The 24,903-nt window shown below is 44.2% G+C and overlaps 1 protein-coding gene across 2 annotated transcripts; it reads left to right on the top strand.

Annotated features, from left to right (window-relative positions):
• The first annotated feature begins 898 nt into the window (after positions 1–898).
• LOC106571087 (ras-related protein Rab-15) lies at positions 899–22,464 on the top strand. 2 transcript variants are annotated; one of them, XM_045695554.1, is made up of 6 exons: positions 899–1,592; positions 13,904–13,964; positions 15,782–15,842; positions 16,962–17,039; positions 17,201–17,356; positions 19,992–22,464. In XM_045695554.1, exons 1-6 carry the CDS (start codon positions 1,469–1,471, stop codon positions 20,148–20,150), a joined length of 639 nt encoding a protein of 212 aa, XP_045551510.1. In that variant the 5' UTR covers positions 899–1,468; the 3' UTR covers positions 20,151–22,464. The 2 variants fall into 2 exon arrangements, 1 of the variants encoding a protein (XP_045551510.1); XR_006759134.1 differs by lacking the exons at positions 899–1,592; positions 13,904–13,964; positions 19,992–22,464 and having other exon boundaries at positions 13,971–15,842.
• The last annotated feature ends 2,439 nt before the right edge of the window (positions 22,465–24,903 follow it).

Raw genomic sequence — 24,903 nt, 5'->3', positions numbered from 1 at the left:
AATTCATTGCTTTAACTAATTATGACCAATGTTAAGAAAATGTTGAGCAATGTAATAAAGTAATGCCTTTTCAAATAATTTCACTTACACTGGCTATCAATTTGTTAGCTATGCTGTCCTTACGAACCATATAGCATATTAGAGCAGTATGTACCGGTATGTTGTTAGCTAGCTATCTAACGTTAGTTGGCTACTTATATATCAAACTTGCCAGTATATTAACTATAGGCTATCTAACTAACTACCCAATGTTAATTGACTTGATTATTCCCATCATTCTTAGCTTAGCTAAATGGTATAGTTGTTGTGCGTTCTCAATGGACATTCGGGTGCTTTCGTAAATTCGCTCTGGCTATCTACTCCGATTTCAGAGCACTCTCACCTGAGTACCAGAGTGCAGAATAATTCATTTACTAGCGCTCAACACCCGTTGAATATCGGCAAAAAAATACGTTATTAAATTGTTGCACACTTATAGACACCAACGCTCTAGATAACATGAAAACTGCCTAAACAGCTCTGCTAGGGCAAGTAAAACGGTGAGAGTGGTCTCATTTGTGTCTGGAAGTAGTTAGCATGTTAGCCAATGTTAGCTTGGGTGCTTGACTGCCATTGTAAGGTCAAAACACTCAAATCAACCCTACTCCGAGCGTCCAGTGTGCACGAAACGCTCTGAATTTACAAAAGGACAATCTGACAATGCTCTGAATTTACAAAAGGACGATCTGACAATGCTCTGAATTTACAAAAGGACAATCTGACAATGCACTGAATTTACAAGTGCACTCTGGCACTCCACACCCGAATTCTTTAAAATGCCCAACTAATCATTTTTTATGCTAACTAGCTAGCAAGAGGTTGCATAGCAACAACATCAACTTCCGGTAGACAAGTGAAGCGCTAGTAAGCTCAACGGAAATGATACTGTTCGTTGACAGTATACTAAAATGAACTAATAATATGTAGTATATACTCATTAAGTTTGTAGTATACATTATGTTAGTATGAGTAGTCGAACACTGCTTCAGTGTTTGCTCACTTCAACTTTTCATATTGCTCGGGCGCGCCGTCTAGTGCCCGTTAGACGTTTGAAACGGATTTGACCCCATACTCGTTGCGTTGACGGTCATATCGAGAGAAAACAGGATGCTGCCGAGCGCATCCCCGTTACCGCGCCCGTCTGAAAGGAGGACAGGGCTGGTTGGAAGGAATCTGGTCCGTTCTCATATAGCTACTCTTTGTTAACAAAAGAGACCGCTTCTGGTTTGATTAGAAAGAAAAGAGAGGTTCGAGCTTGCTCCCCCGTTTCTCGAAAGAAAATCAAAAGACTACTTTATATTTTGGGCAGATATGGGTTGGGTTGTAGGTGGGTTGGGTTTGGGGCAGATATGGGTTGGGTTGTAGGTGGGTTGGGTTTGGTAATTCGTTGCTGAGTTAGCTGGCTTGCTGTTCTTATTTCTAAGACGCTATGGCTAAGCAGTATGATGTGCTCTTCCGACTCCTGCTTCTCGGTGATTCCGGGGTTGGAAAAACATGTTTATTATGCAGATTCACGGACAACGAATTTCACCCGTCTCACATCTCCACAATCGGTAAGACCGTTTCTTTGATCCATTTCACATCGGTTACACATTATTTGAGGAAATCAGAATACACCTAATCAGATCTGATTATCTCTAGGCTAAATAGTCTAATCGAATATGCTACTGGTGCTATATCAATAGCCTATTGAAATTATATTATTATGTACGGCCTACACTTCCTTTGTGCAGAATGTTGTTAGCAATTTGATATTATAAATTTACAAATAGCCTATTGTATTAAAATGATGTGGCACTCTCTATTTCAAGGCACTGTATATTTGCATTGTTATTCAGCGCTAAACTCTGATTTAAAATAACAAATAGCTTAATTAATCGAAAACAAAAGGACAGGTGCAGGACAAATTAAAAGAACCACTTGTGGGGGGATCCACTTGGCAAAAGACACAACTGTTCATACGATGTCCAGTAGCGTAATTAAAAGAACCACAGTTGCAACCTGGATCCTGCGATAAAGTATCTATAGTTGCTATCTGAAACTATAAACACAATATTCCATTTTGAAAATAACCAAATGCATGAATACATGTTATTAACGTCAAAATGTTAGCAACTGTCATAAAGATTTGGGACACATTTGTCACAAAATCTTTCTGGGAATAGTGCTTCCTCTACTGGAAAAATTGCAACATGAACAAAAGTGGAATGAAACTTTTTTTGTGGTTATAATCCTGTATATACCCTTTTATGTTGCTGCCATAGCATTTATATTACAGTAGCTCGACTTAATATTACCACACATACAAGTCTTTACAGCAGAAAATTGTGTAATTTCCCCTCTTCCACCTTGTATAGAGAAAACATTAAAGCAGTAGCCTATGGACCCAACCAACCAGGCTCGGCCCCTAGAGTTAATATGGGCTGTCATACTGAATTTCACTAGTTAGAATTCAGTACATCAACAGCACTTAATCTACTGCCTTCCTATTGAGGCCAGTGAAATTAGCTATCAGGACAGCTTTCTTCTCCCCTTTATTGCATTTTTTATTTAACAAGTCAAGTCAGTTAAGAACAAATTCTTATTTACAATGACGGCCTACCCCGGATGACACTGGGCCAATTGTGCGCTGCCCTATGGGACTCCCAATCACAGCCGGATGTGATGCAGCCTGGATTCGAACCAGGTACTGCAGTGACGCCTCTTGCATTGAGATGCAGAGTCTTAAACCACTGCACCACTCGGGAGCCCGAAACCAATCTCTCTCTCAGGACAGCTTTCTTCCCACCTTTACCAATCTCTCTCAGGGCAGCCTTCTTCCCCCTTTACCATTTCTCAAGCATCGATCGTCATGTCACCAGAATAAGACCCTCAACATTTATTGGAAAGGAGCATCAAGCTCATCACTGTGCACTTTCACCACCCTGTGAAGTTCATCATCATTTATTTAATCTGTAGCCTAATAAACTGCGTGCTTTCTCGAGTCGTAGTGGGAGGACCACACACCATATCATCGCAATACTCGAAGTTTACTTCCATATGATGGTTATTATATCACTATTTCCGCATAAAGGCGTTTCCACTGCCGTTTCTCGCATAATTAATTTTACAGACACAAAAAGATCCCACCATGTCAAACAAACAAATTATCTGTCGGCATTTATAAAATTGTACCGAAACTTCCTGGTTCCGTCACAGCTGCCGTGATTTATTTATTATAAGGTATGACTTTACTCCATAAAAACTATGGATGGAAACGTGGTTAGTGACTGCCCATTGAACTCCACCTCCCATCGCAGAGAAATCACTGAATGTGTCCCAAATGGCACCCTATTCCGAATGTAGTGCACTACTTTTGACAATATGTTAAATAGGGTGCCACCTGGGAGGCATCTACACATCTCCCTCTGCAGAGGAAGGCATTATTAGAGGAAGTCATTGGTTGGATTAAGGGTGCATCTATAGCCTGGCATCCCTGGTCTCTCACCTCAACGCATTGATTGGGAAGAGGAGACTTTAACTAGTAGTGGGTGTGAAATACTGTACTGGCATGTGCGTCTACTAGACAAGGACATCTGACTGCAAAACAGGGACACAATAGGGATTAGTGGAATTCAATGTGTTTGCCCTTGCCAGCTTTTCATGTGTTGATAAATCGTCCTTGAATTTGAGTACATCATACAGTATCAACCATTCTAGAATAGAATTGAGGAAATATTTGGGGAAAGTTCCAATTTCTAGAATAATGATGATTGAGAAGTTACAGACGCCAAATATCATACCACCAAGACATGCTAACCTTTCACCATTACAATAACAGGGGAGGTTAGCATTTTATATCATACCCCCAAGACATGCTAACCTCTCACCATTACAATAACAGGGGAGGTTAGCATTTTATATCATACCACCAAGACATGCTAACCTCTCACCATTACAATAACAGGGGAGGTTAGCATTTTATATCATACCACCCAAGACATGCTAACCTCTCACCATTACCAATAACAGGGGAGGTTAGCATTTTATATCATACCACCCAAGACACGCTAACCTCTCACCATTACCAATAACAGGGGAGGTTAGCATTTTATATCATACCACCAAGACATGCTAACCTTTCACCATTATAATGGCAGGGGGTATGATATTTGTGAGTCCACATTAATGTAGAATTGTTTATAAACATTCTATTCTTATTTACATTAAAAGTGACTCCAAAATGACACAGTACATTATTTACTATTAATTTCTATTGGGCACAAAATAATCTGAAACGCAACCAAAACAAACAGCAAATGTGTATAGTCACAAACTTGATGAAGTCATTGCGTGCTATGAATATGGGACCAAATACAAAACTTTTGACTTCTTTCAATACACATATAACTGAATTGGTCCCAATACTTTTGGTACCATAAAATGGGGAGAAAAAGTGCTGTAATTTCTAAATCCTCAAATTAAAGCTGACAGTCTGCACTTTGACCTCATAAGGAAATCAGTCAATTTAAATAAATAGATTAGGCCCTAATCTATAGATTTCACATGACTGGCAATACAGATATGCATCTGTTGGTCACAGATACCTTTAAAAAAAAAGGTAGGGGTGTGGAGTAACCAGTCAATATCTGTTGTGACCACCATTTGCCTCATGCAGAGCAACACAACTCCTTCACATTAAGTTGATCAGGCTGTTGATTGTGGCCTGCAATTTCTGAGGTAATTCTAATGAACTTATCCTCTGTAGCAGAGGTAACTCTGGGTCTTCCTTTCCTGTGGCGGTCCTCATGAGAGACAGTTTCATCATAGCGCTTGATGTTTTTTGCGACTGCACTTTTCCGTATTGATTGACCTTCATGTCTTAAACTAATGATGGACTGTCATTTCTCTTTGATTATTTGAGCTGTTCTTGCCATAATATTGACTTTGTCTTTTACCAAATAGGGCTATCTTCTGTATACCACCCCTACCTTGTCACAACACAACTGATTGGCTTAAACACATTAAGAAGGAAAGAAATTCCTCAAATTAAATTTTAAGAAGGCACACGTGTTAATTGAAATGCATTACAGATGACTACCTCTTGAAGCTACCAGGGCAGCTACCGGGGCAGCAGGTAGCCTAGTGGTCAGAGCATTGGGCCAGTAACCAGCAGGTAGCCTAGTGGTTAGAGCGTTGGGTCAGTAACCAGCAGGTAGCCTAGTGGTTAGAGCGTTGGGTCAGTAACCAGCAAGTAGCCTAGTGGTTAGAGCGTTGGGCCAGTAACCAGCAGGTAGCCTAGTGGTTAGAGCGTTGGGCCAGTAACCAGCAGGTAGCCTAGTGGTTAGAGCGTTGGGCCAGTAACCAGCAGGTAGCCTAGTGGTTAGAGCGTTGGGCCAGTAACCAGCAGGTAGCCTAGTGGTTAGAGCGTTGGGCCAGTAACCAGCAGGTAGCCTAGTGGTTAGAGCGTTGGGCCAGTAACCAGCAGGTAGCCTAGTGGTTAGAGCGTTGGGCCAGTAACCAGCAGGTAGCCTAGTGGTTAGAGCGTTGGGCCAGTAACCAGCAGGTAGCCTAGTGGTTAGAGCGTTGGGTCAGTAACCAGCAGGTAGCCTAGTGGTTAGAGCGTTGGGCCAGTAACCAGCAGGTAGCCTAGTGGTTAGAGCGTTGGGCCAGTAACCAGCAGGTAGCCTAGTGGTTAGAGCGTTGGGTCAGTAACCAGCAGGTAGCCTAGTGGTTAGAGCGTTGGGTCAGTAACCGAACGGTTGTTGCATCGAATCCCCGAGCTGACAAGGTAAAAATCTGTCATTCTGTCCCTGAAAAGCTAGAGCTGCTCTGGTCAACTGTAAGTGCTGTTACTGTGAAGTGGAAATGTCAAGGAGCAACAACAGCTCAGCTGCGAAGGGTAGGCCACACAAGCTCACAGAACGGGACCGCCAAGTGCTGAAGCGCATGGCGCATAAAAATTGTCTGTCCTCGATTGCAACACCCACTACAGAGTTCCAAACTGCCTCTGGAAGCAACATCAGCACAATAACTGTTCGTCAGGAGCTTCATGAAATGGGTTTCCATTGCCGAGCAGCCACACACAAGTTTAAAATCACCATGTGCAATGCCAAGCGTTGGCTGGAGTGGTGTAAAACTCGCCGCCATTGGACTCTGGAGCAATGGAAACACGTTCTCTGGATGGCTTCACCATCTGGCAGTCCGACGGACTAATCTGGGTTTGGCGGATGCCAGGAGAACGCTACCTGCCCCAATGCATAGTGCTAACTGTAAAGTTTGGTGGATGAGGAATAGCTGTTTAGAGAATCAAATCAAATGTATTTATATAGCCCTTCTTACATCAGCTGATATCTCAAAGTGCTGTACAGATACCCAGCCTAAAACCCCAACCAGCAAGCAATGCAGGTGTAGAAGCACGATGGCTAGGAAAAACTCCCTAGAAAGGCCAAAACCTAGGAAGAAACCTAGAGAGGAACCAGGCTATGAGGGGTGGCCAGTCCTCTTCTGGCTGTGCCGGGTGGAGATTATAACAGAACATGGCCAAGATGTTCATAGGTGACCAGCAGGGTCTAATAATAATAATAATAACAGTAGTTGTCGAGGGTGCAACAAGTCAGCACCTCAAGAGTAAATGTCAGTTGGCTTTTCATAGCCGATCATTGAGAGTATCTCTACCGCTCCTGCTGTCTCTAGAGAGTTGAAAACAGCAGGTCTGGGACAGGTAGCACGTCCGGTGAACAGGTCAGGGTTCCATAGCCGCAGGCAGAACAGTTGAAACTGGAGCAGCAGCACGGCCAGGTGGACTGGGGACAGCAAGGAGTCATCATGTCAGGTAGTCCTGAGGCATGGTCCTAGGGCTCAGGTCCTCTGAGAGAGAGAAAGAAAGAAAGAAAGAATTAGAGAGAGCATACTTAAATTCACACAGGACACTGGATAAGACAGGAGAAATACTCCAGATGTAACAGACTGACCCTAACCCCCCGACACATAAACTACTACAGCATAAATACAGGAGGGGTCAGGAGACACTGTGGCCCCATCCGACGATACCCCCGGACAGGGCCAAACAGGAAGGATATAACCCCACCCACTTTGCCAAAGCACAGCCCCCACACCACTAGAGGGATATCTTCAACCACCAACTTACCATCCTGAGACAACGCCGAGTATAGCCCACAAAGATCTCCGCCACGGCACAACCCAAGGGGGGCGCCAACCCAGACAGGAAGACCACGTCAGTGACTCAACCCACTGAAGTGACGCACCCCTCCTAGGGACGGCATGGAAGAACACCAATAAGCCAGTGAGTCAGCCCTTGTAATAGGGTTAGAGGCAGAGAATCCCAGTGGAGAGAGGGGAACTGGCCAGGCAGAGACAGCAAGGGCGGTTTGTTGCTCAAGAGCCTTTCCGTTCACCTTCACACTACTGGGCCAGACTACACTCAATCATAGGACCCATTGAAGAGATGAGTCTTCAATAAAGACTTAAAGGTTGAGACCGAGTCTGCATCTCTCACATGGGTAGGCAGACCATTCCATAAAAATGGAGCTCTATAGGAGAAAGTCCTGCCTCCAGCTGTTTGCTTAGAAATTCTAGGGACAATTAGGAGGCCTGCGTCTTGTGACTGTAGCGTACGTGTAGGTATGTACGGCAGGACCAAATAGGAAAGATAGGTAGGAGCAAGCCCATGTAATGCTTTGTAGGTTAGCAGTAAAACCTTGAAATCAGCCCTTGCCTTAACAGGAAACCAGTGTAGGGAGGCTAGCACTGGAGTAATATGATCACATTTTTTGGTTCTAGTCAGGATTCTAGCAGCCGTATTTAGCACTAACTGAAGTTTGTTTAGTGCTTTATCTGGGTAGCCGGAAAGTAGAGCATTGCAGTAGTCCAACCTAGAAGTAACAAAAGCATGGATTCATTTTTCTGCATCATTTGTGGACAGAAAGTTTCTGATTTTTGCAATGTTACGTAGATGGAAAAAAGCTGCCCTTGAAACAGCCTTGATATGTTCTTCAAAAGAGAGATCAGGGTCCAGAGTAACGCCGAGGTCCTTCACAGTTTTATTTGAGACGACTGTACAACCATCCAGATTAATTGTCAGATTCAACAGAAGATCTCTTTGTTTCTTGGGACCTAGAACAAGTATCTCTGTTTTGTCCGAGTTTAAAAGAGGAGGAGGTACTGCTCTGTTTCAGATGTCATGAGCAGCAGTAGGAGGAGCTTCATTTAACCTTGAGTGTTCATACAGGGACCTTTTGAAATGTTTGCATCCTTTTTTTAATGTACATTTGATTGGTGTATTCAAATAAAGTATTTAAAAAGTGTGCGTGTGCATATATATTTTGTTTACTCAAACCACCTTTGGACCAGATTGGACCCTCTCTCTGGCCGTCTGTTTGACAGCCCTACTCTAGTAGTGATGCTTTTCGACATCAAGCTGTCTTCAACAAGCTGTCTTCAGCAAGCTGTCTTCAACAAGCTGTCTTCAACAAGCTGTCTTCAACAAGCTGTCTTCATCAAGCTGTCTTCATCAAGCTGTCTTCATCAAGCTGTCTTCATCAAGCTGTCTTCAACAAGCTGTCTTCAACAAGCTGTCTTCAACAAGCTGTCTTCAACAAGCTGTCTTCATCAAGCTGTCTTCATCATGGTATTATCTCAGAGACACACAGTCAGGGCTCTATAGATGGGAGTCTACAGTAATAATAATGCCTGCAGTCAGTTAGGGAGATGTCTAAGACACACACACACACACACACACACACACACACACACACACAGTAAAGGTTAGAGACAGTGATTAATAGGTCAATGCTTGACTTATTGATGGGTCAGTAACATTCTTCCCTGGGTTTCCACAGCCTGACAGAAACAGTATGTCTCCATCCACAACAGATAGATTGGCTGGGAGGGATAGTGGGAGGTCTGTGGGAGGTCTGTGAGGGATAGTGGGAGGTCTATGGGAGGTCTGTGAGGGATAGTGGGAGGTCTGTGAGGGATAGTGGGAGGTCTGTGAGGGATAGTGGGAGGTCTATGGGAGGTCTGTGAGGGATAGTGGGAGGTCTGTGAGGTATAGTGGGAGGTCTGTGGGAGGTACTGTGTGCGTGTGTCTACCCCTGGCTCAATAAGCTGCTCTCCTTACAGCCCTGAACCACAGCTACTATGTCCCTGGCCCATCACCCACCATCAGCCCCCTCACTGTAAGGGTTAAGTGCTGCTCATTATGGGATAGCTACAGTAGGGAGATGCCCTGGACACAGTAGTGGGCACAGATACTTATCCATTCATAGAAATGGGCACAGATACTTATCCATTCATAGAAAAACAGTTAGTTGGCTAATAGCTACATTTTTACATTTAGCAGACGCTCTTATCCAGAGCAACTTACAGTAGTGAATATATACATTTCATACAATTCATGCATTTTATTTTTTATTTTTTATACTGGCCCCCCATGGGAATCGAACACACAACCCTGGTGTTGCACACACCATGCTGGCATTGCAAACACCATGCTGTACCAACTGAGCCACAGGGAAGGCAGTCAGTTAGCTACGCTAAGTAGCAACACTTTTGTCAGTGTGTTGAATTAAACCGTTGCAAAACAATGAACTTAGGTGTACATATACTTTGATACAACTATAGGCTACTGGGTAAATATAGGCTGCTGTTAACACTTAATAGGTCTGATGGTTCTAAGGCACTGTGTCGCAGCGTCACTCCAGCCCCGGGTTCGATCCAGGGCTGGGAGAGCCATGAGGCGGCGCACAATTGACCCTGCGTAGTCCGGGTTAGGGGAGGGTTTGCCGGACGGAATTTCCTTGTCCAATTGCGATCAAGCAACTCCTTATGGCGGGCCGGGCGCCTGCAAGCTGACTTCGGTCGCCAGTTGGACGGTGTTTCCTCCGAGACATTGGTGCGGCTGGCTTCCGGGTTAAGCGAGCAGTGTGTCAAGAAGCAGAGCGGCTTGGCTGGGTCGTGTTTCGGAGGACGCGTGACTCTCGACCTTCGCCTCTCCCGAGTCCATTGGGGAGTGCAGCGATTTAGGAGAAAAAAGGGGTAAATAGAAAAGAAAGAAAGACAACGATGGTCACCGGCTTGCCCGGCTCTTTGACGGTTTCATCTTTTAGACTTCTTGGACTACAAGTCAACCTTTAGGCTAGCCTGGGTACCAATCTGTTTGTACCATCATGCCACTCCTTGCCAAGTTTGGCATGGCAAGGAGTTGACATGTTATTACAAACATATCTGAGACCAAGCTACAGTACCTTAAGGCCATTCTCACATAAGTCTACTCTGTGAGTGTATATGATTGTTTTTATACCGCATGTTTGAGAATTACATTGCTTTGAGGTATTCCTTCATTTCCTTGAGGTCTGTAATTTGCTAAAATAGCTGGGCAAATTCCATTTTATTTGGAACGGCAAGCAAGACTAAATTAAACAGACCTATTAATATAATGAATGTGAATTTCTGAGGGCAGAAATGATTAAATATTAAATCATTAGACCTCTCACTAAAGGCTTCAGTCATACAAAAGTTATACTTAAATCCGAACTGGTTCTCTTTCAGATTAGTAAGAATGTCTCACCCCATGTTCAAGAATGCTCTTTTTCCCTTTATTCAGATTACAACCTGTCACTTTCCATTATTTGAAAATCAAAGAATCTAAAAAATATTGCTATTTTTAAAACAAGCCTTAGAAAGTTGGTTGCAATTTCAGTTGAATCCACCAGAAAAGACAGAACAAATAATACAACCAATATTATGGTTAAACTCAAATATACTAATTGATAAAAAAATGCTATTAAAAAAATATATTAAAAAATCTTTGTAAATTATATCATAAATTGGACTGGTGGAGTTATGTCACACATGCAGCTAAAATAAATATATGGAAATGTCTGATCTATCCAAAATTACATCCAACTATTGCAGCATTACTGTAAAAACGAAAGATGCAAGTGGAAGGGGGAAATGTAAGGAACTTCGATGTACCGATTCCATGGCACATGGTTTATGAACTGATACGCAAAACAACTCTGGAATCAAAACTTATATATTTACCCCAAAATATATGGGGGATTGGAAATAATGCAGACCCAGCCCCAGGAAGCCACAATCTATCTGCGATATTAAAGCTGATCTACACCCTAAAATAATCAAAAATAAAAAGATAGCTGGGCCAAGACTTCCCATTCATTTAGATGACTTCGCAGAAGCTGCATTTACTTTGAAGCTGAACTTCACTGACTCCCAAATCACTGAACGCATGGATGACTCCAGGACAGAAGCGAAAGGCATCGAAAAGAGGGATAGAGAAAGATCGGGAGAACGAGAAACATAGCGAGAGGGTAGGAGAGAGGGAGAGATCCAAGGGGTGGATCGATAAGAATAGAAAGAGGGAGGAGAAGAGAGAGAGATGCTTGGAGAGAAGCATCGTAGAAAGGGAGAGGGAGATGCTTCCAGCCCCAGGCAAAGCAGGCCAGTGACTGATGATGTTGGTGGCCTTTCACTGTGCCACTGTCTGCATACTCCCTCCTTCCTTAAGCTTACCGTATGCTTCCCAGTCGAAACAGTTTGCGCATATATTATGACAACATTTTGTTACGTTTTTGTTCGTTTTGGTGTTCGGCAGTGTTCGGGCAAGCATTATTTTATTTTTTTGAGTCTAGTCGAAGTTCGGTAGCCGAAATTTCATTTTTCAACCGAAGGTCTTTTAAGGGAGTATGTGAGGCACATATGTTAGTTTCGCCTAGACGAGATCTGCTAGGAGCCAACCAAACCTAGTGTGTCTACGCCTTTACTCTCTAGTAGTCACACAGTCCTAGTCAGACAGCAGGCCGCTTCACTGTTTTCAAAGGCCTCTCAGTCGCTCCGTCTCTCACTGAAGTGGAGTGAACTCCAGCCTTGGCCCAGGACTGTGAGAGCATGTCTATAGTGTTTTAGATAAGATGAGTGTCTGAGACTGTATCAAGCGGCAGTTTGAATGGCAGTTTGAAAAGTAGGCCTCTGAGAGTGCCTCTCGTCGTCGATAGTATTTTAGATGAGAAATGCGTGCCGAGATAAGGCTTGTTTCAAATGAACACACAGAAGTATAAAAGCAGTATGTCATCAGTATCTATCAGAGGGCCCAGTCAGAGGACCCACTCAACACACAAGGTAAATACTGTAGTATATCAGCCACAGGGTCTACAGATGGGTTAAAGGGCATGTCACTGGTTAAGTCTGAGGGTCTGACAGTGTGTCTACAGGCTCTACGGATGGGGTGAAGTGCCACAAGGCCCTTATCAGGAGAATACACTGCAGTTGAAAAGCAGTATTTCTGTAATCTACGCTGCTCATTCTCATGGGAGGACCTGCTCAGACTCAGTAGAGGAATATAACTGAAGAAAGACGCGGATGACGCGCGTCTCTCTCTCGGTGTTTAAGTCTGAGAATCTGAGGGACTGAGTATTGATTTGCTACAGTTTACCCTACAGTGGAATAGAGTGGAGCCCAACATACTGAGTAATGGTTTGAGTCTTTTTAGAGGGGGTTGGATTTATCGATTTAGAGCTGGTTATTGGTTTAACTGGGATTGTTGTGTTGTTTAAATGCCATGTATGTTTACCTCCATAGTATTCATCTAGTAGTCTGTTTAGAAACTACAAAAACAGGTATAGTACTGTATAGTATAATATACAATATACCCAACAGTCTGTTTACCTCCATAGTATTTTATGTTTTTCATTTATTTAACCTTTATTTAACTAGGCAAGTCAGTTAAAAACAAATTCTTATTTACAATGACGGCCTACAAAATGGCTCTTATATACAGTAACTCAGTGCTCTGATTGGCCTGACACATCAGTCTCGCTGGGCCTCTCCATCCTGCTGTCTGGCCTGACACATCAGTCTCGCTGGGCCTCTCCATGCTGCTGTCTGGCCTGACACATCAGTCTCGCTGGGCCTCTCCATGCTGCTGTCTGGCCTGACACATCAGTCTCGCTGGGCCTCTCCATGCTGCTGTCTGGCCTGACACATCAGTCTCGCTGGGCCTCTCCATGCTGCTGTCTGGTCTGACACATCAGTCTCGCTGGGCCTCTCCATGCTGCTGTCTGGTCTGACACGTCAGTCTCGCTGGGCCTCTCCATGCCGCTGTCTGGCCATAGATGATTGGAGCATAACCCACCTCTCTCTCGATCTCTCTGTTTTTCGCTGTCTCTCTCTCGCTTATTAGCTATCCCTCCCTCCTTCCCTCCTTCTCTCTCTCCCTCCCTCCCTCCCTCCCTCTCTCTCTCTCTCTCTCTCTCTCTACCTCTCTCTCTACCTCTCTCTCTCTCTCTCTCTCTCTCTCTCTCTCTCTCTACCTCTCTCTCTACCTCTCTCTCTCTCTCTCTCTCTCTCTCTCTACCTCTCTCTCTACCTCTCTCTCTCTCTCTACCTCTCTCTCTCTCTACCTCTCTACCTCTCTACCTCTCTCTCTCTACCTCCCTCCTTCTTTCTCTGGTGGTTCACAAGAGTGCCCATCTACACAGGTTAACAAACCTCTTGCTATGCTCCCCAGTCCTCTCCCTCTTCTCCCTTCTCCCCTCCAGTTTCTTTCCACCCCTGTGATCGATCCAGGTCTGAACTAGGTTCAGCTCACTGATCCATCACTATTAGCTCTATTTCTTTAAAGGAGCATTCAGTCGTAACTTAGAAAGGCCTGATAGATATGGGATGAAATGGCTCTCAGTATCTTTGCTGTTATAAAGCTGTACGAAACTGAGATAAAAGGTACCTTGAGGAGAATAAACAGCAGGACTGTCTTCGCCTCGCTAGCCTCGTCTCGCCTCACCTTACCTCTCCACACATTAAACAGGATGAATTAATCAAGAGGTTTCCATATTCTCTTTTGCAGGAGTCGATTTTAAAATGAAGACACTGGAGATAGATGGCATCAAAGTAAGGATACAGATATGGTAAGTAGTGAATGCATGCAGCCAGAGCATTCTACTAAAGTAGGTCAAACATGGGAATCACCCCTTTGAATATAGAGGATGTTCTAGTCCAAAGTCAGGGATGTTCAGTCTTACCCCATACTCTTCTGTCAGGGATGTTCAGTCTTACCCCATACTCTTCTGTCAGGGATGTTTAGTCTTACCCCATGCTATTCTGTCAGTGAAGTTCAGTCTTACCCCATACTCTTCTGTCAGGGATGTTCAGTCTTACCCCATACTATTCTGTCAGGGATGTTCAGTCTTACCCCATACTCTTCTGTCAGGGATGTTCAGTCTTACCCCACACTATTCTGTCAGGGATGTTCAGTCTTACCCCATACTCTTCTGTCAGGGATGTTCAGTCTTACCCCATACTATTCTGTCAGTGATGTTCAGTCTTACCCCATGCTATTCTGTCAGTGATGTTCAGTCTTACCCCATACTATTCTGTCAGGGATGTTCAGTCTTACCCCATACTATTCTGTCAGGGATGTTCAGTCTTACCCCATACTCTTCTGTCAGGGATGTTCAGTCTTACCCCATACTATTCTGTCAGTGATGTTCAGTCTTACCCCATGCTATTCTGTCAGGGATGTTCAGTCTTACCCCATACTATTCTGTCAGTGATGTTCAGTCTTACCCCATGCTATTCTGTCAGGGATGTTCAGTCTTACCCCATACTATTCTGTCAGTGATGTTCAGTCTTACCCCACACTATTCTGTCAGGGATGTTCAGTCTTACCCCACACTATTCTGTCAGGGATGTTCAGTCTTACCCCATACTATTTGTCAGGGATATTCAGTCTTACCCCATACTATTCGTCAGGGATATTCAGTCTTACCCCACACTATTCTGTCAGGGATGTTCAGTCTTACCCCACACTATTCGTCAGGGATGTTCAGTCTTACCCCATACTATTCGTCAGGGATGTTCAGTCTTACCCCATGCTATTCTGTCAGGGATGGTCAGTCTTACCCCATACTATTCTGTCAGGGATGTTCAGTCTTACCCCATACTCTTCTGTCAGGGATGTTCAGTCTTACCCCATACTCTTCTGTCAGGGATGTTCAGTCTTACCCCATACTCTTCTGTCAGGGATGTTCAGTCTTACCCCATACTCTTCTGTCAGGGATGTTTAGTCTTACCCCACGCTATTCTGTCAGGGATGTTCAGTCTTACCCCACACTATTCTGTCAGGGATGTTCAGTCTTACCCCATACTATTTGTCAGGGATATTCAGTCTTACCCCATACTATTCGTCAGGGATGTTCAGTCTTACCCCACACTATTCTGTCAGGGATGTTAAGTCTTACCCCATACTATTCGTCAGGGATGTTCAGTCTTACCCCATACTATTCTGTCAGGGATGTTCAGTCTTACCCCATACTATTCTGTCAGGGATGTTTAGTCTTACCCCATACTATTCTGTCAGGGATGTTTAGTCTTACCCCATATTATTCTGTCATGGATGGTCAGTCTTACCCCATGCTATTCTGTCAGTTATTTTCAGTCTTATACTATTCTGTCAGGGATGGTCAGTCTTACCCAATACTATTCTGTCAGTTATTTTCAGTCTTATACTATTCTGTCAGTTATTTTCAGTCTTACCCCATACTGTTGTTTACTCAGACTGGACACTAAACCAGTTCCCCCTGCCCTGCAAGGACTCTTATCTCAAGATAAAAAAAAAAAGTTTGAACTCACAAAGATCCACCTTGGATTGAAACGTTGCCTGATATCACTATTCGCTACCTGTTTTGTCATTTTCTGAGGGTGTTTGACATTTGATTTCTTCCAGGGACACAGCAGGACAGGAGAGATATCAGACCATCACTAAGCAGTACTACAGACGAGCACAGGTAAGGTAACGCTACTCTTCCTCAAGATATTGTAGGTAAGAGGTCAGATCATGTAAGATACTTTTACTGTAGCTCCACTCTTTGTTTAGTCTGAACCATCTGGTCATTAGCCTGGAGACGAGGGTGCTCTCCCTTCTAAACATTAATTACACTTGTAGCTAAAGCTGTAGTTGTACGTCAAATATGTGCTGTTGTTATGGTTGGTAGCAGTTTCTTGGTGCTAGTTTCCTCCTGTCCTCTTATCACCCATGGATTCTAAACGATGTGGTGTTGCTGTGACAACCATAACTGAATTAGCTGACATGATTTTATTTTCTCCCCTCATCTCCTACCCTCTCCTCTTCCCTCCCCTCATCTCCTACCCTCTCCTCCTCCCTCCCCTCATCTTCTACCCTCTCCTCTTCCCTCCCCTCATCTCCTACCCTCTCCTCCTCCCTCCCCTCACCTCCTCCCCTCTCCTCTTCCCTCCCCTCATCTCCTACCCTCTCCTCTTCCCTCCCCTCATCTCCTACCCTCTCCTCTTCCCTCCCCTCATCTCCTACCCTCTCCTCTTCCCTCCCCTCATCTCCTACCCTCTCCTCTTCCCTCCCCTCATCTCCTACCCTCTCCTCCTCCCTCCCCTCATCTCCTCCCCTCTCCTCCTCCCTCCCCTCATCTCCTACCCTCTCCTCCTCCCTCCCCTCATCTCCTACCCTCTCCTCCTCCCTCCCCTCATCTCCTACCCTCTCCTCCTCCCTCCCCTCATATCCTACCCTCTCCTCTTCCCTCCCTTCATCTCCTACCCTCTCCTCCTCCCTCCCTTCATCTCTTACCCTCTCCTCCTCCCTCCCCTCATCTCCTACCCTCTCCTCCTCCCTCCCCTCATCTCCTACCCTCTCCTCCTCCCTCCCCTCATCTCCTACCCTCTCCTCTTCCCTCCCTTCACTCCTACCCTCTTCTTTCCTCTACCCTCCCCTCATCTCCTACCCTCTCCTCTTCCCTCCCCTCATCTCCTACCCTCTCCTCTTCCCTCCCTTCATCTCCTACCCTCTCCTCTTCCCTCCCTTCATCTCCTACCCTCTTCTTTCCTCTTCCCTCCCCTCACCTCCTACCCTCTCCTCTTCCCTCCCCTCTCTTCAGGGAATCTTCCTGGTTTACGACATTACAAGTGAGCGATCCTTCCAGCACATCATGAAGTGGGCCAGCGATGTGGACGAGGTGAGATCAAGGGGAACAAGGGTTAGAGGTCAGGCCAACTTTTTTTTTTTTTTATATAGCGGCACAGGGTGCTTTTGTCAAATCAGACTGAATGACTCTCCCTCCCCTCCCTCCCTCCCTCCCTCCCTCCCTCCCTCCCTCCCTCCCTCCCTCCCTCTCAGTATGCTCCTGATAACATCCAAAAGATCCTCATAGGGAACAAGTCAGACGAGGAGGAGAAGAGGCAGGTAGCTACAGAACAGGGCAACAAGCTGGCCAAGGATTATGGGATGGACTTCTTTGAGACAAGTGCCTTCACCAACCATAACATAACAGAGGTGAGTGGCTGACAGCTCCCGTAGAAACACTGTACAGCTGGCTGCCTGTCTGTCACAGGACCAAAGGCAAACACCACGGCCAGACTACCGGTATGTGAACTATTGATGACGATATAATGGAAAAACATTTCATCCTTATTCACTTCGTCTTATTCTGTATCTCCCAGAGTCCAAGTGATATATAGTCATAGGTTGTACCGGCGGCACAATAGTGGTGCCCTAAAGGGGTGATAACCACGAGTTTAAATACTGTTTAGTCTAAATTACACTATAGTGCCTGGAAATACGATGAAATTGCTAAAGTAGTCAAATATTTAGTAGGAAACAACTTGGCAGCATTATCATGTCGTCAAATTTACTTTAGACAGATGGAAATGTTGTCATTAGCTAGCAAAGTTGATCAAAAATAGCTAGCAATGCTAACATTAGCTATTTAAAATCCGGTGACCTCCCCTTATTAATCTTAGTTAGCTAGCTAACGTTATACCGCATCTAAAGTCAATCTGGCGACAACAAAATGATGACAAAAGTTTTTCCTACTAATTATTTGCTTCCTTTTTGAATGGCATCGTATTTCCAAGCCACTGTAATGCACTTTTGATGGAATCTTCATCAGCGCTCATTGATGATGCATTGAGTAGAATGCTCAGTCGGACATCAGTCCAAAACAAACATTCAAAACAATATTGTGACGAAACATGCAACTCATGAATACAGTGACATACAGTATATAGTGATCAGTGGAATCTGCTGAGGGGAGAACGGCTCATAGTAATGGTCAGAACGGAGCAAATGGAAACCATGTGTTTGATGTATTTGATACCATTCCACTCCAGTCATTACCACGTGTCCGTTCTTCTCAATTAAGGTTCCACCAACCTCCTGTGAATGACATATACAGTGCTTTCGGAAAGTTTTCAGACCTCTTTTGACTTTTTCCACATTTTGTTACGATACAGCCTTATTCTAAAATTGAATAAATAACTTTTTTTCTACACCCAATACCCCATAATGACAAAGTGAAAACAGGTTTTCATACATTTTTGTAAATGTATTAAAACTTAAACATGAGTACCTTATTTGCATAAGTATTCAGACCCTTTGCTATGAGACTCAAAATTGAGCTCAGGTGCATCCTGTTTCCATTGATCATCCTTGAGATGTTTCTACAACTTGTTTGGAGTCCACCTGTGGTAAATTCAATTGATTGGACATGATTTGGAAATGCACACAACTGTCTATATAAGGTCCCACAGTTGACAGTGCATGTCAGAGCAAAAACCAAGCCATGAGGTCGAAGGAATTGTCCGTAGAGCTTCGAGACAGGATTGTGTCGAGGCACAGATCTAGGGAAGGGTACCAAAACCTTTCTGCAGCGTTGAAGGTCCCCAAGAACACAATGGCCTCCATTATTCTTAAATGGAAGAAATTTGGAACCACCAAGACTCTTCCAAGAGCTGGCCGCCCGGCCAAACTGAACAATGGGGGAGAAGGGGCTTGGTCAGGGAGGTAACCAGGAACCCGATGGTCACTCTGAAAGAGCTGCAGAGTTCCTATGTGGAGATGGGAGAAACTTCCAGAAGGACAACCATCTCTGCAGCACTCCACCAATCAGGCCTTTATGGTAGTTTCCAGACCAAAGCCATTCCTCAGTAAACGAAACATAACAGCCCGCTTCGAGTTTGCCAAAAGGCACCTAAAGGACTTTTAGACCATGAGAAACAATATTCTCTGGTCTGATGAAACCAAGATTGAACTCTTTGGCCTGAATGCCAAGTGTCACGTCTGGAGGAAATCTGGCACCATCCCTAACGTGAAGCATGGTGGTGGTGGCAGCATCATGCTGTGGGGATGTTTTTCAGCGGGAGAGACTGGGAGACTAGTCAGGATCGAGGGAAAGATGTACAGAGCAAAGTACAGATCGATCCTTCAGAGCGTTCAGGACCTCATACTGGGGCGAAGGTTCCCCTTCCAACAGGACATCGACCCTAAGCACACAGCCAAGACAACGCAGGAGTGGCTTCGGGACAAGTCTCTGAATGTCCTTGAGTGGCCCAGCCAGAGCCCGGACTTGAACCCGATCTGAAAATAGCTGTGCAGCGACGGTCCCCATCCAACCTGACAGAGCTTGAGAGGATCTGCAGAGAAGAATGAGAAAACCTCCCCAAATACAGGTGTGTCAAGCTTGCAGCGTCATACCCAAGAAGACTTGAGGCTGTAATCGCTTCCAAAGGTGCTTCAACAAAGTACTGAGTAAAGGGTCTGAATACTTATGTAAAAAATGATAATCTAAAAACCTGTTTTATCTTTGTCATTATGGGGTATTGTGATGTCATTATGGGATATTTTTTGTTTTGATATTTTATCAATTTTACAGTAAGTCAAGGGGTCTGAATACTTTCTGAATGCACTGTATACAGTGATTATATTCAGTGACATATACGGTGATATATACGGTAATATATATATATATATTACTGTATATATCTATTACTGTATATATCACCGTATGTCACTGTATATAATCACTGTATACAGTGCATTCATAAAGTATTCAGAAAGTGTATATATATATTTGCACTAACAGTTAAATTAATGATCGGCGTTGCAAAACACTTTCCTGTCCTTCACCCAGTCCTTCACGCGATTGGCTGAGCAGGTCCTATCGGCCAATAAGAAGGACCTGGACCTCCTGAGGGCGTCGGTCACAGACGAGCTCAACCTCGCCGCCCTGGAGGAGGAGGAGGGCATCACAGACGTGGCCGCCGCCTCACAGAAGGGCTGCTGGTGTTAAGGGCCTGGTCAAAAAGTTGTACACTATGTAGAGAATAGGGTGAGAAAAGTAGGGAACTATATAGGGAATAGGGTGCCACTTCTCCTTATGTAAGGACTGGGTCTGGCTGCGTCTTGGATCACACCCTATTCCTTTTGCGAGCTCTGGTTGAAAGTGGTGCACTTTGTAGGGAATAGAGTGACACAAGTGGTGCACTATGTAGGGAATAGGGTGGGGGGGTGACACTTTTCGTAGCTGATTGCCTTTCTACCATTGTAGGTGGTGTACTGGTGTTTGATAGGTTTTTACCAATGATGTATGTAAACCCTGGATTGCTAATGCTATGTATTGGTATTGCTTTGAAGTCACCGGTCGGCCATGTTGGCACTCCTCAGAAATGCAGTCCTCTAGGAATTAATGGAATTCTACAGTATTTCATTGAAATGCTTCAAGGACAAAATTACATGTATTTAAGTATTTTTTTGTTATTGTGGGGACAGTAATATCAGTACTTTCTAAAAATGTTTTTTTTTTCTATATATTTTTTGGTATATTTAGCTAACAATATAATTCAAAAGTTTGCTTTAAGTTGTCTGTAATAATAGAATAAACGTGGCAAAAACAAATTTAGACATTTATAAATGCATTTATATATCTCCCTAAGTATTTTTTTTACACTTGTGGGGGAGTACCAAGATGGAGGCGCAGTGGCTTCAAAACAGCGCCCCCTATAAGGCATCTAGTGTATATATAAAGCTGTGTTTTTTTTCATGGTATTTTTCATTGTAGTTCATAGATTTCGGCACCAGAGGATGCTACTGATACATGCTACGTTGCTATATGAAGCAGATACACTGCAGAGCTGTTGATGAAGGGGTCACGACACATTACACTGTTCTACTGTAGTGAGTCTCAAATCACACCTTATTCCCTTTATAGTACACTGCTTGGCTCTGCTCAGACCTACTGCACTATAGGGGATAGGGTGTTGTTTGTTGTGCAGACAATGTTCCGTTTAGCTTTGCAATTGTGTTTCTCAAGACAATTTTCCATGATAATGTACATTAGTTTAATGTTAGTTTAAACCTATGAGCATTACAGGCCTGTAAAAAGTGTTGACATTTAATTTTGATAGAATCACAAATGGAATATTTCAATCTATGATGACATATTTCGTTTGCTTCAGTTTTACGCCCTATTATCCACTAGATGGCTGCTGTTTCCAGAGTGGCCCATTGAATAGAAACTTAGAAACATATTATCCAGACTAGCAAAGGACCAGCAAGAGATTTGCATGTGTCCAACTTTCATCCTCTTCTTCTTCTGTCTTGCAACTTCAATGAAGTAAATTTTTTAACTGATCATTATACCCCTATAACCGTATTTTAGCTTTTGACCAGAGTGTCTATACGAACTGACCATAGGACTAACCTCTACTGTCTGCAACTACTGACTCAATGTTACTACTGCTACTGTCAAAACCTACAGTTTGTGTGTAAGTGATAATATGGTATGTTGTTTTGAATGAAATACAGGACTGTGATCTCTAGATACAGGTGAAATACAGGACTATGATCTCTAGATACAGGTGAAATACAGGACTATGATCTCTAGATACAGGTGAAATACAGGACTGTGATCTCTAGATACAGGTGAAATACAGGACTGTGATCTCTAGATACAGGTGAAATACAGGACTATGATCTCTAGATACAGGTGAAATACAGGACTATGATCTCTAGATACAGGTGAAATACAGGATTATGATCTCTAGATACAGGTGAAATACAGGACTATGATCTCTAAATACAGGTGAAATACAGGACTGTGATCTCTAGATACAGGTGAAATACAGGACTGTGATCTCTAGATACAGGTGAAATACAGGACTATGATCTCTAGATACAGGTGAAATACAGGACTATGATCTCTAGATACAGGTGAAATACAGGACTGTGATCTCTAGATACAGGTGAAATACAGGACTATGATCTCTAGATACAGGTGAAATACAGGACTATGATCTCTAGATACAGGTGAAATACAGGACTATGATCTCTAGATACAGGTGAAATACAGGACTATGATCTGAGATGATGAAATGTATATCTGTGCTGTTTGATAATGACTACTTGAATTGCATTTGGTGGAAATATATAACGAGCAACGTTGTAATACTTTCAAATGTTTATTGAATAAATACTGGCAGATGAATGACTCATCATGCTGTGTGGTAACTTGATAAAATAAAGAATGGGTGATATTGGCCACCCCTGTGTCATGGAGCAATAGGAATCAATAAAGCATGAATTGGATTGAATTCCAGGCAACAGTGCCTGCTGGTTTTCATGATTTTTTTTTTATTGGTGCCTGGTTCAGGGACTAATTTAGACCTGAGTGTAAATGGAAAGACCAATAGGACATCAGCTCCTGTGTCTCAGAAAGTAGTCTGGAATATAATGTATTATACTATTTTACCAGTAGGCGGAATAGTTGGATAACTCATGTTTTACCGCACATAATCTCTTTGCATCCATATCCCTGTAAAATAACTTGAAGAAACGGAAAGTTGAAATAACTGTATCAGTATGAATGCTGTGGCTGTTTTGTGTTTCAAGTATACAAGTAGTTCCAGGAGGATCTTCTCTTTCAACTCCAAATCTGTTTTCATTAATCCTGGCAATACTGAGGATCAATGACGAACACAAGCCAGCAACGATTGCTCAGTCCGAGGTGACAGCAAGGATGAATGGCACCCTATGGTGTCCCGTGTGGCTCAGTTGGTAGAGCATGGCGCTTACAATGTAAAGTGTTGTGGGTTTGTTTTCCCACGGCGGACAAATATGGGAAAATGTATGCACTCAACTAGTGCAAATCACTCTGGATTAGAGCATCTGCTAAATGACTAACACGTGAATCTGCATAATGACGATGTGTCAGAGGTAATGCTGTGACGTCTGACTGACTGAAACGGCAGCTCTGGATATAGCTCTGTGTCTGTGTGACACCCACCCTCTCTGGTTATGTCTCCATCGTCTCTCCAACGTGTGCACTAGGTCAATCCCCTCACTGATTTGAAAGGAAATAAATGGGTCTAAGAAATATGCAATGCTTTTAGATTTTTAGGAAGTAGTGTGAATGAGTACACACTTCAGAAAAAAGGTTCTCTCTCTCCCCCCCTCCTCCCTCCCCTAGTCCGCTAGTCTAATTCGTGGCGTGTCAGAGAAAGCAGTGATCAGAGCCCATCACACAGAGCCTCGAGCTGCCGCCTCTGGATGGGGGGGGGGGGCTGCTATAGCAGTTCTGTGAGATAGAGAAGACCCTCCCCGACCTGAAATATGCCTCTCTCTTTCTCTCTGAAACACACACCACTCCCCCTTTCATACACAGACACACACAGTTGGTGCCATGAGGAGAGTAGCTACCATGTCTCAAGTAGGTCCAATTCTGCTTAGTGTGAAGACGGAGGGAAACATAGATGCTTGCGAGAGAGGGGATTCCCATCCTCTAGTGCAGGGGTATTCAACTCTGACCTTACCAGGTCTGTAGCCTGCTGGTTCTCTGTTCTACCCGATCATTAATTGCATCCACCTGATGTCCCAGGTCTAATTAGTCCCTGATTAGAGGGGAATCCTCCACCTGATGTCCCAGGTCTAAATCAGTCCCTGATTAGAGGGGAATCCTCCACCTGATGTCCCAGGTCTAAATCAGTCCCTGATTAGAGGGGAATCCTCCACCTGATGTCCCAGGTCTAAATCAGTCCCTGATTAGAGGGGAATCCTCCACCTGATGTCCCAGGTCTAAATCAGTCCCTGATTAGAGGGGAATCCTCCACCTAATGTCCCAGGTCTAAATCAGTCCCTGATTAGAGGGGAACTATGAAAACATGCAGTGGAGGTGGCTTGGATGTCCAGAGGCTCTAGTGGTTATTTATAGAGATTAGAGGAAAATACATGGGATTGGGGCTGTGTCCCAAATGGCACCCCATCATTCCCTGTTGGCCCCTGGTCAAAAGTAGTGCAAAATATAGGGAATATGGTGCCATTTGGGATACAGTCCGGATGTTATGAAAGAAACACTGTCTGCATCTTAACCTACAATATCTCACAGATGCTTCTAGAACTAATCCAACTGCCTTTCATCAGGCTCCATTCAATCGCATTAGAAACAGTAGGAGGGAGTGTGTGTGTGTGTGTGTGTGAGTGTGTGAGAGAGAGTGTGTTTGTGAAAGTGTGTGTGTGATAGTGTGTTTGTGAAAGTGTGTGTGTGTGTGGTGGAGGGCTACAGATTAATCACACTCCCCTCGTCCCTCTGTGCTATCATGGCATCCCAGGGCCGGGAGCTGGGACCAAGCTGTGCCTTTAGGGAAGACACACACACACACACACACACACACACACACCCTGTCGTTGTCATAGCACAGGGCCACAGTTTGATATCCCCTCCGCCCCTCCATTTCTACACCTTAGCCCCCATCCCAAAAATCTTGTTAGAGTGTGACCGTGTCCTGGCCACCCATTGGCCACCACTCTCCCCCCCTCCTCCCCCTAACCCTAACCCTCCTCTAGTTTGCCTGGCCACCACTCTCCCTCCTCCTCTAGTTTGCCTGGCCACCACTCTCCCTCCTCCTCTAGTTAGCCTGGCCACCACTCTCCCTCCTCTCCTCTAGTTAGCCTGGCCACCACTCTCCCCCTCTCCTCTAGTTAGCCTGGCCACCACTCTCCCCTCTCCTCTAGTTAGCCTGGCCACCACTCTCCTCCTCTCCTCTAGTTAG

This window comes from Salmo salar, chromosome ssa15 (genome assembly GCF_905237065.1).
Source record: "Salmo salar chromosome ssa15, Ssal_v3.1, whole genome shotgun sequence".
Lineage (NCBI taxonomy): Eukaryota > Metazoa > Chordata > Actinopteri > Salmoniformes > Salmonidae > Salmo > Salmo salar.
The sequence above is the reverse complement of the archived record's forward strand: the minus strand, read 5'-3'. Positions and strand labels throughout refer to the sequence as shown.